At 36.1% G+C, this 12,324-nt stretch overlaps 1 protein-coding gene across 1 annotated transcript in view; it reads right to left on the bottom strand.

Annotated features, from left to right (window-relative positions):
- Positions 1 to 247: 247 nt before the first annotated feature.
- Positions 248 to 12,324, bottom strand: part of LOC121431128 (CUB and sushi domain-containing protein 1-like) — a 28,223-nt gene continuing 16,146 nt past the window's right edge. The window contains exons 4-9 of the mRNA XM_041628631.1: positions 6,235 to 6,519; positions 5,098 to 5,253; positions 3,566 to 3,781; positions 2,573 to 2,746; positions 2,143 to 2,187; positions 248 to 1,801 (exon numbers count right to left, since the gene is read on the bottom strand). Coding sequence (XP_041484565.1) covers positions 996 to 1,801; positions 2,143 to 2,187; positions 2,573 to 2,746; positions 3,566 to 3,781; positions 5,098 to 5,253; positions 6,235 to 6,519 — 1,682 coding nt within the window. The 3' untranslated portion in view covers positions 248 to 995. The remainder of the gene's footprint in view (positions 1,802 to 2,142; positions 2,188 to 2,572; positions 2,747 to 3,565; positions 3,782 to 5,097; positions 5,254 to 6,234; positions 6,520 to 12,324) is intronic.

Below are 12,324 nucleotides of genomic sequence, written 5' to 3'. Positions count from 1 at the left end.
ATGATGATGACGGTGATGATAATGATGGTGATGATGATGAGGGTGAATGTGGTGACGCTGAATAAGAGGCCGATCGTGATCATGGTGATTATGAAGCTGATGATGCTGGTGATCATGATGGTGATCATGATCATGATGATTATGATGCTGATGATGCTGGTGATTATGATGATGATGATGGTGATGCATGATGATGATAATTATGATGACGATCTAGATGATGATGCTGCGGCTGCTAATGATGATGATGATGATGATTGTAATGATAATGATCATGTTTTATGAACATTAATGATGATTACGGTGATACCCGATGATAACGATGGTAATTATGATTTAAAAAAACATGATGCTGAAGGAGAAAAAATAATAGAAGTGGTTGTGATGAAACTGTTGTAGTAGGAGTAGGATTTAATTGTGGTTGTGTGTATAAACTCTACACCATGACGTAGGTCGTCTTCAAGAATACTCTACAGAGGGCGCTATATAGAAAAACCAGAGTTATCAATAGATAACTCTGGAAAAAACATCATCAACACACATTCATCTATTCTGACAGTATTGCATGTATACTATAGTCATCAAAAATCTAAATATATTTGCATATTAAATAAGATATACTCAAGAATGTATTAATACGTTTTTGAAAAATCTCAATTTGATACATTTGAAAATAATAAAAGTGTGAGCAATACGTTCATTCAGATATTATCTACATTAGTTAGAAATATATAACCTTGGCAATGTGTACTGAAGATAGCCTTTTCTTATTTGCTTGACCACACCTCCCCCTCCCCTCACGTTAGCTAGTTTCTTTATCAGCTGAGCCGATTGGGGACTGCCCAAAACAATTTATCAAACATTTCTAACATATTAAAATATCTACACATAAAATTGGATATCACATTTCTATACTTAATAAAATTATAATAAAATGAATTTGACAGCATATCATACCCTATAAGAAATGATTTTAACATAAACAGTTATTCATTTCACAACTCAACAGTCGATCCAAATCCTTCTTTAGAGTAACCCAGTGTTGGAATTTGTAATCCGTTTGTCGGTAAAGTACTAGTATCGGATGTTACTGTTTTATTTGTTGTCTCGCCCATTTCGTTAGCCGTGGCATTGTCCTTTTCGTTCATTTCTTCATTGTCCTTGCCAACCCTAGAATCAACGTCCTTTTCATTGACTGTGTCGTTCTCTTTCGACACGGCAACACCGTCGACTTTCTTCCCTGCTTCGCTATTGTCGTCATCATCCGGGAGTAAGATGATGTAATTGTTGAGAAGCCTGTCATCATCTTCAACCGTTTTATCATCAGCAAGGACGTCATCATCGACTTCATCGTAAGTCCCACTTCGTGGACTCATCGGATTCACGTACTCACCGCTCGACAACCGCGGCGAATTTCTTCCACTCTCCTGGTGCGGCACTCTGATAGGCTCTAAATAATCATCGTCAGTTAGCGCTGCCTCACTCTTGTCGTACGTCAGACTATGCTGCGCAACCGCGGTTGCATGTTCGCCGGCGTCGCTCAACCGCTTCACCTGTTTCAGCTCCACGTTGTAACCGCTTCGCTCCTCGGGCGGTGACGGCATTGGCTTCCGGATGGAGTAGTAAGTATTCTCAATGCTGCGGCGGTTTCGGCTAGTTGTGGTCGCGTGTGGCAGCGGTCGGATGTACTTCCGCCGTTTGTTGAGGTTGTTGTTCCTGACCGCGGCAAGGATGATGATGACCAGGATGGCGATGAACAAGAGGATGCCGAGGGCACCGACGATGCCGATGAACGTCCAATCTGGGGAGAAGCAGAACAAGTTAACAAAGGTTGTTTTTGCTTGTTGATCAATGACAAAAGGAAATTTGAGAATGTTCTTACGTCTGCGATTCACTTATAAGGATTGAGTCGGATAAATGAAGTGCAAGTTTAAAGTGTAGAAAACATTTCTATCGTAATCAAGTTTATTTCTAATCACATTCTTATGCAAAATTGCAGCTCATCCAAGAAACGACAATTTGACAATGTAGGGCCTATATTGTAGTTTCTTCCCTTTGTCAAACAAAGTACTAAATCGAAGTCACGTATCCAAATATCTCGTTTCCTAAAGTAAAATTGTTATTTGTAAAATGAACATTCACCTGGTGTAAGAAGCGGTTCTGTTGTCACGGGCATAGTACTGAAAGCTGTAAGAAGAAAGAAAAGATGGAATTTGTATACATCTCAATTGATACATTCATGACGAAATTTGCTTTCATCTAAACTTCTTTAGTTTTACTGGCTGCAATAAATTATTAGTTGTTTTGTTAAACTACATCATACTTTTTTAACGCAATGCTCTTATCGCTACCTCTTTAAAACGTCCATTGTTACTATTGCTAACCACTCATCGTTGCACGGACCGACGTCACACCTTTCCATGTCCTATACACCCTCCTCTACCCCTCTGGGTTTTTTTTCTCTCTCCCTCTCTTTCTCCCCCTTTCTTACCCCAATACCACACCCTAACTCTCGATTGAGTCACTTTTGTGATGCTAATCGAACTCTACTCGGTTGGAACCAAAACATTACGTTCACAAACAAGACTTGGTACGCTCCAAACGTTGTTATGAAGGCAATAAGCGAATACGTCTCCTTCTACTGCGTACGAAGCGGTCGGGCAGCGGTACACCGCCACACCGCGGTAAGAATTCGAAAACTTGGCCTCAAAATGCTCTGATGGGGGAGAAGCCGGACATTGCCTTCCTGGGTGGGTTCAAGAAGAATAAACGAATAGTCATTTAGTATATTTCAATTCGGGAGCGTAATTATAGGCTCGCGCAGCAGGAAGGATGAGAAGAGCAACCCCTCCCCTTAAATTTCAAACCCTACACACTGAAAATGTAGGGCAACATACTGTCCACTGTATTAGGTAATGTTTGCTTGTAAAAACATATACTCTGGGCAATTATTATCCAATCGAGCAACGTTAACACCCAATTATTAGTTTTATTACACAATTTGTACATATTTTAACCAATAGTTGTGTGGACAGTATGTTCCCCAGGATTGGTTAAAATTTCGGAATTTTTCACCCAACTAATTCAAGAGTGTATTTTTCATCGTAATGCAAAAAATATATATTTCCAAGAAAATGAATTTTAATAAGGAATTGCTGAATAAGAATTTACAAAATTATCATAAAATTTAAACAGTGTCCTTAAAGCCTCTTTTAGACCTAAGCAGTAGCTCTTAACAAGAAATATTTTGGAATGCGACTCCTTGCACCATTCTACGACGACAACAATCATAATTATATCAGGATTATAGTTTGACTCGGAAGTTTTCCATTATTCAAAAAATTTTAGATCTGCTTTAGGGAAAGTGCCACAATAAGACATGGACAACCTCCCCTTTCATCTTCAAGGGATAGAAAACTAGTTCAAAAATGGGAAAAGAAAGAAAAACGGTAAGAAAGCAGAAATTGTATAACATCACTTTTTAACTAAGAAAGTTATCTTTGTTAGGTCTTTGCACATTCCATGTTATAACTCCATGCTACCACACTTGATTTACAATACTAACGTTCACAGATTGGCAGCTCGTTGTTCCATCTTCCCGAACCGAGACAAGTCGACGAACTTTCTCCGACTAACCGGAACCCGCGGTCACACTCGAATGTGATCAAACAACCCGCGACGAAGATGACGTCACCTGCATGCGCACCGGTTTGGTCACAGGCCAAGAGCGCCCGGCTACCGTGCAAAGGTTCCCCTGGGTCATCACAAACTCCACTGACACCTAAGACAATAGAATAGAGTAAATTTCGTCACCTGGTCCCCGTATCACAAAGGTCGGTGATTAATCGCTGAATGAAATGACCAATCAAGATCGTCGTTACACCATGGGCGCCATGATGAAACGATGATCTTGATAGGCTATTTCATTTAGCGATTAATAATACACGCAACATCTCCGCTTACCAGGGCGGCCCTGAGAAGCAAAGGTGCTGTGTGTATTATTCTCCATATAGCACCCCAGGTAGTCTTTAATTTTAGAAAAAAAAGATGAAAATGTAACCAAATGATCTCCATTTTCGTAGTGAAACAAATTTTTTCCTTTTTTCTGCATCAGCACCCTCTGAGTCCTGCGTTGCATGCCCATTTTGCTCACTAGACTGACGAAGAACCAATCAGAATTGCTCTTTCATATTAGCGATTAACGCTGAGGTTGATATCAGGGGGCCATGAGCCTATCATAGGAAGAGTTGCATACACACCGTGCGACTTGGTCTACGACCCGATTACGGAAGAAACTGCATTTTAAACGTTTTCTTCTTATAATCTTATAAACACATGAGATAAAATGGTCAATAATTTCAGGCGTTCGCATTGACAATTAAGAAGTTGGGTATCTCGTTAGTTGGTTTAATCTCCTGCTCAATTTTCATAACGTTTCATTCGAATTGTAAGGTTTGTTGTGGCACTTCAACGCAAAAGGAACTCAAGAATGTATTCCCCAAAGGCGGGATTTTGATTGGATGAAAGTCACTGTGAGTATGATATTTTGGTGATTGTTTTTCTTTGGCAGCAGACATCTATATAATAAATCGGGGTCCCGTTATTTGAAAGAATAATTCGAAAGAACATTTTTTGTCCTAGTCAGTCCAAGGAGATATCAGATGATATCTCCTTGGTCAGTCTAATAAGCAACGATGATCTCATAGGTCATTTCATTTAGCGATTAATCCTTAAACTTTGCACTACGGGGCCCTTACGTAATTCGTCACACCAGGTTTTTTCCAAGGTCACCAAACTAAACTACGACAGTACTAGAATAAAAACATGTTACGTAACTCATGTTACGTAACGCCGGCGTAATGCCAAACGGTGTCAATCTGACGTAAGATGACATCATTAGTTAATAGTGCGCGCACAAATTGTCGCATCATTTTGTCCTTGGATTGTCGTGCGCCAACTGAGACCAACGACAGTAGATCAAAATAAATGTACATGCCTGTTACTCTTCGGTTATCAGTCTGAAGTAAGATGACAATCACTGGTTCAAAGTGCATCAGTGAAGGGATTTATGATGAACATTTTGAATTTATTCCTCACCGAATTGACAAATGTATCTCTGTTCCCAGCTGCAGTCGTTATCGTTCCAGCTGTACTCCGTGGTCGGATCGAGGTCGACGCACTCACCTCTGGAGGAAGAGCCTGTTGCCGATGTTGGCTCGTCATTCCCCCAAAAGACATCTTCGACCAACGAACCTTTCAGCAAGGAGATTGGATGATCGAAAGTGAATCAAAGTGAACGTGAATTTCAACGGTGAAACTAGTCGATTATTTTTTTGTAAATATATATTCGTACTTGCAAACCCATTCCTGCCACCTGAATGTGGGGAGCATTTCATGAAACAAGTCTTCAGTCAACAGCTGTGCTAAGCTACCGAAATCCTTGAATCTGATTGGCTGAAAGCAGATTGGGGTGAAAATCATTGACAAAAACTCTTCATGAAACGCACAGGAACGCGTACAGAGTTGGTGGGTAACTGTATCCCCGACAGTTTCTATAGTAGAGCCAGACACTAGCTCTCAACACATTTTCATAAACCAAAGGACGTTTCAGATCTGAAAACTTGTCCGACTACAAATGTTGTTGAAACGCTCTCTCACAGACAAATAAACACCCACACACACTCGTTTGACCTGCCAGAGTAATGAGCAATGAAGTCTGATTATTACACGGAAGGCCGTATGAGGGTCCTTATCCTTATCTATTTTCTGGACCCCAGGGAAGAACAGTTTTGTTACATTAACAAAGCTGAGTGGGCATAACCAGCCATCTCACTTTTGATTTTTTATGTACATACATTTACATTGTATTGTTTTTTAACATTGTGATATGGAAAATAAATACCAATACCAATCTTGGGCCATATCAAGAAAGAAATTGTCGGTTTTTTATCTAATGAACTCACAATTTAAGGAAAGATGTCAGATCTGCCAATTGACTAATGAAAGCGTAACCCCCCCCCCCCCCGGGCAAGACGCGTAAAAAAAATCGAAGAAAATCAAACAGGAGCAAAGCGACCGAACTTGTCATGGTGGTACTTTTGCATTTGTCCTAGAGTGAAATTGAAAGATTTTCTTACACAGTTCTTAAAGAAAATTTGTTCTCATTTTCAGTTAAAAAATATAAGTGTTCAAAATTTATGGGGGAACTACCCCCCCCCCCCCCGATAAACTTACCATCCACCCATTGCCAGTTCCTCGTCGCCTGCGCCACGCTGCTCCGGCGTTCTTCCGCCCCTATCCAAAAACGATCCGTGTTCCCATCATCGACGATGTCCATCAACGTCGCCCTGATCGTCTCCTGTGCTTCGATGTCGCGGATGGTCACGAGGCTACCCAAGTTTTGCTGGCATCTCGCCTGAGCTGAAGGCCATTCGAGTCGGTCTTCGCTGAACTCGAGGCAGACATGGTCGTTGAGATGGGTAACAGTACCGTTTGGGAGTGATGGTGATCTGCAACGAACTATATCGAACACGTAACAAATAACATTTTAATTGCATTTCATTTTCCGGGTTTTTCTTTTTTATTAATTTCTGCGTTGAACGTAACGAAACACATACAATTTTAACGGAATGATAATAATAAAAATAATAATAATGATGATAATGATAATTTGATTTGATTTATTGATTTCCATATCACAATTGTACTTAATATGATAAACATAACATAACAAGGTCGAAAATACTACAAGACATAATATAATATATGTATAACACAATCATAGATTTAAGGAACACATTTCAATAAATAAAGTTATCTCAGATGAAATTTGTATTTAAAAGTAAAACGGAGGATCTTGCCTACAAAGGACAAGCCCTCGGATGAATAATTCTCGCAATACTTACCCAAAGCCTGGTATATTTGTATACTATACTTTCGAAATAAAGGCATGGTATATTTGTTTTATATCCTACCTTAAATAACTTAATAAGGTAGAACAATATTTATTTACTCTTGTACACGTAGTCCATTTTTTCCTAATCTGACCTTAAGAATAGATAACGCGCTGCGCAGGCTGATCTACTTTTTCCGAAACCATGCGCTCAGCGGAACGCGGATTTGTGCCTGCGCCGTCCCTTCACGGGACTTGCCCGGTAGAGTCAACTTGCTGACCGGTGCGCCAGAGAAATTGCATGATCTGCGTCAATGACCCGGGGTCAATGACCTGTGACGTTAATGATATAGTCGACTATTCCATAATTCGTCACGTCACGGAATAGCACATTTTCTTCGGTGGGCGTTTCATTTTCGACATCATCTTAGAATATGTTTGGTCACATGATGCTATTTAAACCAATCAGCATACAGGATTTGATTTCTGTAGGATATAATTTAACATAATCCTAGATTTAAGGAACACAATTCAATAACTAAAGTTACCTCAGATGACATTTGTATTTAAAAGTAAAACGGATATTACACAACTGACAAAACTTGTAAGTTTTGTCAGTTGTGTAAGCCATTTTTCTGATTTCTTAAATGCCGTTGATAAAAATTAGTTAATGATTTGTATTATCATTTATTTATTATTTGTTTAGATTTACAAAGGGCCCAGAACGGCATAATACTTTTTGCATGTAGTACTCATTTCAATTTATTTGTCTAATTTAAAATTTATTCCTCTGTTTTACATGAACTATTCTTAAAGAAATCAGAGTTTGTGAATTATAATAATTAGAAGCTATTGATATCAATCATGTCTATTATAATCTATTATAGTGTTTTATATTAAATTGTTGAATACGTTGCTCATGGCCCCTAAATAATCATACCTGATTTTGGTTCTACTAGAGATCACATCGCATGAATTCTAACTCAAAAGTTAATCTTAGGATGGATATTGAAAGCAATTTTTCTTTGAATGGGACTGATTTGGGGTCATATGACTCCTGGTATACTAATTGGTACCGGTCACATACATGTTACTTCTATGGGTACACGTTCAAGCTTCTCTTTCACATCTTCGGGATCACATCAATTATTGGTATCATCATCACGGCCATCACACTACTCACTATCGCCTGTCATCGTCGAGTTCGAAAGAAACAATTCATATTCGCCTTCAACATTCGCCTTCAACATCGTTCTCGCTGACTTACTTCTAAATACTGTTGTCTTTGTTGACTGTAAAGTGGCGCTTTCTCGTTCGGTAAGTATATGGAATGTTATCATTCTGAGTAGAATTCCGATATTAATACCCACTATGATGGGGATAATGTTAAAGGTCATGTCCACCAGAAAGATGCTGATTTAAATCAAAAGGGAAAAATCTAGGAAGCATAATATTGAAAGTTTCATTAAAATCGGAAGTAAAATAAAAAAAGTTACGACATTTAAAAGTTTTGCTTATTTATCATAAAAAAGTGATATGCATATTATAACTCAGTGATATACAAATGAGAAGTCGATAATATCCCACTCGCATTTAATTTTATTTTGTCTTTTATTGTTTGAGTTGTAAAATATTTCAATTATTACTGATGCGACAAGTTCAGGAATGAACAAAAGTTTGTTTCACAGGACAATGAGGAGAGAATTAGAATATTTCAAGTTTCATATACAACAAAATAGTGAATGGGTGACGACATTTCTCATCTCATTTGTATAATAACTACATGTTTATTGTGAAATTAAGCGAAAGTTCGAAATATCATAACTTTCCTATTTTACATCATCAAATTTTTGTTGGGGTGGACTTGTCCTTTAAAAAATATATATATATATATTTATAAAATAGATTTAGATTACTAATTAACAAATTTCTTCATAATTTATACTGATTTAATCAAATATCTAGTGAATTTTGTGACTTAAATCCACTGTAGCGTCGATTATTTTAATGTCAATATCTATTTGTGTATATATATTGTGTATACATGTATATTGTAAATACATTCATGGTACAAAGTTTGTATGTAAATTTATAGAATTTTGCTGAATACCTTGTTTGGTTTTAATTATATCACCCTTATATGAAATTTAGACAGGGGGTCTACATCTTACAAGCATTGTTTTTTTTCAGTAGGCCCCTACATTCTATTTATTTTACTTGTACATATCAGAATCTGCTTATTTAATGCAGTTGTATTTTTCCCAATTAAAACGATTTATTATGAAATTTAATGCGTTTTGGAATGTGTATTGAAAAAATAATAAAGAATATGAATATAAATTTACAAAACCTCTGCCATTCCTGGGATAATGTTGTTCGAGCAAAATAGCACATCCCTATCTACTAACAACATAATGCATTTTTGTGTCTCGTTATCCAAATGCATTCCGTTATTTTTTGCTTATTATATTTCAACGCAGATGATGCTATTGTTGAAAAAATATCAAGTATTTTTGTACAAACCTTTAAATGTAAAATCAATATCTGTTTCGGTTCAAATCGACAGAATAAACGATTTTAGTTTGTGTACACTATTTAATTAAAGGCATGTAATGGTTGTCATTATTCTTGACTCTTTTCGGTTAGATTCAAACATAATTTGCATTGACATTGAAACTGATAAAAAATCGAACAATTACTGAGATAAAGATATTGTTATTTAAGAACATAATACATAATTTTTAATGTACTGCTTCATTTGGCAACTTAAAATTGAAATAAAAAGTAAAGTCAAATTTGAAAGAAATATTTGAATTCTTCATAGAAATAGTATAATGGATATTAAAATATATGAAATACAGTGTTACAAAAAAAGGATAAGTGAATGATTTTTTTTATATAAAGCACTATTATTAAAGGGGAATGAAACCTTTTGAACAAGTAGGCTTGTGTAGAAACAGAAAAATCAAAGAAAAAGAACAAAGAAAGTTTGAGAACAATCGGACAAATAATGACAGAGTTATGAGCATTTGAATATTGCAATCACTAATGCTATGGAGTTCCTCCCATTGGCAAAGCGACAAGGATGTGTGATGCCACTGATGAACAACTTTCCCTTTGATGGACTATAAAATACCCCCAAAATGTATATTTTTGCTTTTTCTAATGATACAAACTCTTTATCCATGATGTATTCTTTAAAAATCTGTATTATATGCCCTCCTATAGAAAGAACACATGATCTACTGATAGATGTGACAAAAGAGGCAGTTTGAGGGAAATATATATTATGGTAATGGGGACAGTTGTTCACAAGTGACATCACACATCTTTGTCGCATTGCCGACTTATCTCCAAAGCATTAGTGATCGCAATATTCAAATGCTCATAACTTCCTCATTATTTGTCCGATTTTTTCTCAAACTTTCGTTGATGTGTTTCTTTGATTTTTCTGTTTTCACACAAGCTATCTTGTTCCAAAGGTTTCATTCTCCTTTAATCGAACTTCAAATCATCAAACGTCAATTCATAATTATCTTGTATATGAAATATCTCTTTATCGCCTAATGTAGGGGTGTGGTCAAATAATCTTGCTGTTGTTGTTTTATGATAACATCTATTATTGTACATGTATATCATGCGTATGATCAATTAACAGGGATAATGTATACAGTACGTATCAAAAAAAAGTTTACACTTCGAAAAAGTCGTGGGAGTTAAAAAATATACAACATGTGGGTAATTTTTCCACATACATTCTTGGGTTTAGGTCTCATCTATCCGATGAAAGTAAAATTTTTGACAGAATGTTACACTTGAGTGAGCGCTGTCCATTTTTGTAAAGCTCGCAGAAATCTGCTTGCGCAGAGATGCTTGTTTTCACGCTGTGTCAAGGGGAAAAGGCGAAGTCAAACTTACCTTGCGAAACATTTCTCATACATTTCCCTTTCACTTTGAGTCAATTGAAATAAAACGTATACATGCAAACATGTAACAATTTGCCACCAAAATCAAAAATTAACACTTTCTAAGCACAACCTTTACCGTTTTTGTGCCAGCTGGATCTGAGGACATAACTAACTCTAAACATAAGCTTATATCAGAGATCTCCAACATTTTTCACTAAGTTATTATAACTGAAAGTGGGTTTACATTTCATTTTTCCTGTAATACTTGTTTCTCCACACTTTTCCCAAGCTTGACAATGATTAACAAAATGAAAATCAAGCCTAAGCCATTTCATGTAAATCACAGCTCAGTGTAAAACAAATATCGTCACGATGGCCTCGGTGTGTGGGGGAGTGGGGTGGGGCGAAACGGTACTATTCGAAGTGTTTTTGGCAAGGAAACAAGTTAAAAAGGTAAAAAATATCTTCAAATCAATTTTACTAGCTAAATTCTATGTGTTCTTCGTGATTAAGGTCTACTTTTATTCGCATAACTATTTCAAAGTACTGCGCAAATCATTTTTCACTACCTCTTCAAAAGTAAGTGATGCTCACTCAAGCGGAAATATTTTTCAACAGTTATATTGTCATTTGCTTCAATGGATCTGTATCAATGTTAAAATGTGGAAAAATCTTCAGGATATTACAAATTCATAATTTTACAGGACTTTTTCTAAGTGTAAACTTTTTTTATACGCACTGTATAGTATAAGAACAAACAAATAAACAAAAATTTAATGCACAATGTTATTTTGATATTTTTATCATTGTGGATATTGCTGTTCTTTACCATTTTTTGGTAAATTTGAAAACAAAATAAGTTTGTAAAATGATGTGTATTGGGTAAGATTTGATATTCTAATGGATTCTTTTATTCCGGTAAATCATGTAATTGACCGTGCAAGAACTTATTAAATCCAAATTTATAATTTTAATTCAAAATGAAGACGTTCCCTGGTCTGGTTTATTTAATGTTCTCTCGGTTTTGATACATTAAAAAGTATTACCATTAATGAAAAAAGCTTATTATTTTGACCTTGGGGGTTATTTTATGACAATTCTGAGTTTACCTAATTCAAAATATATGCCTTTAATCTAACGATCAACTTACCTCAGTTAATGTTCAAATTACACCATGACTGAGGTAAGTTGTTTCACTTGGGATTCCATATTGGCGGGAAGATATACAGATATAAAAAGAGTTGTTGCATATAAATACTAGAAAATTTATTTCTCTATCTAATCAGTAAGCTTATTAATTTGATTTTGGGGGTTATTTTATGACAATCCCGAGTTTACATAATTTAGATATATGCCTTTTATGTAATGATCAACTTACCTCAGTTAATATTCAATTTCACTTGGTACCCTTTTGGCGGAAAACTATACAAATTTGAAATGAGTTGTTACATATTATAAATACAGGGAAATTTATTTCTTTATCTACTCAGTAAGTTTATATGCACTTTGTTGTCAGAATTTTAA

This window comes from Lytechinus variegatus, chromosome 17, assembly GCF_018143015.1.
Source record: "Lytechinus variegatus isolate NC3 chromosome 17, Lvar_3.0, whole genome shotgun sequence".
NCBI lineage: Eukaryota > Metazoa > Echinodermata > Echinoidea > Temnopleuroida > Toxopneustidae > Lytechinus > Lytechinus variegatus.
Note: the sequence above shows the minus strand (reverse complement) of the source record. Positions and strands in the feature narration are given on the sequence as shown.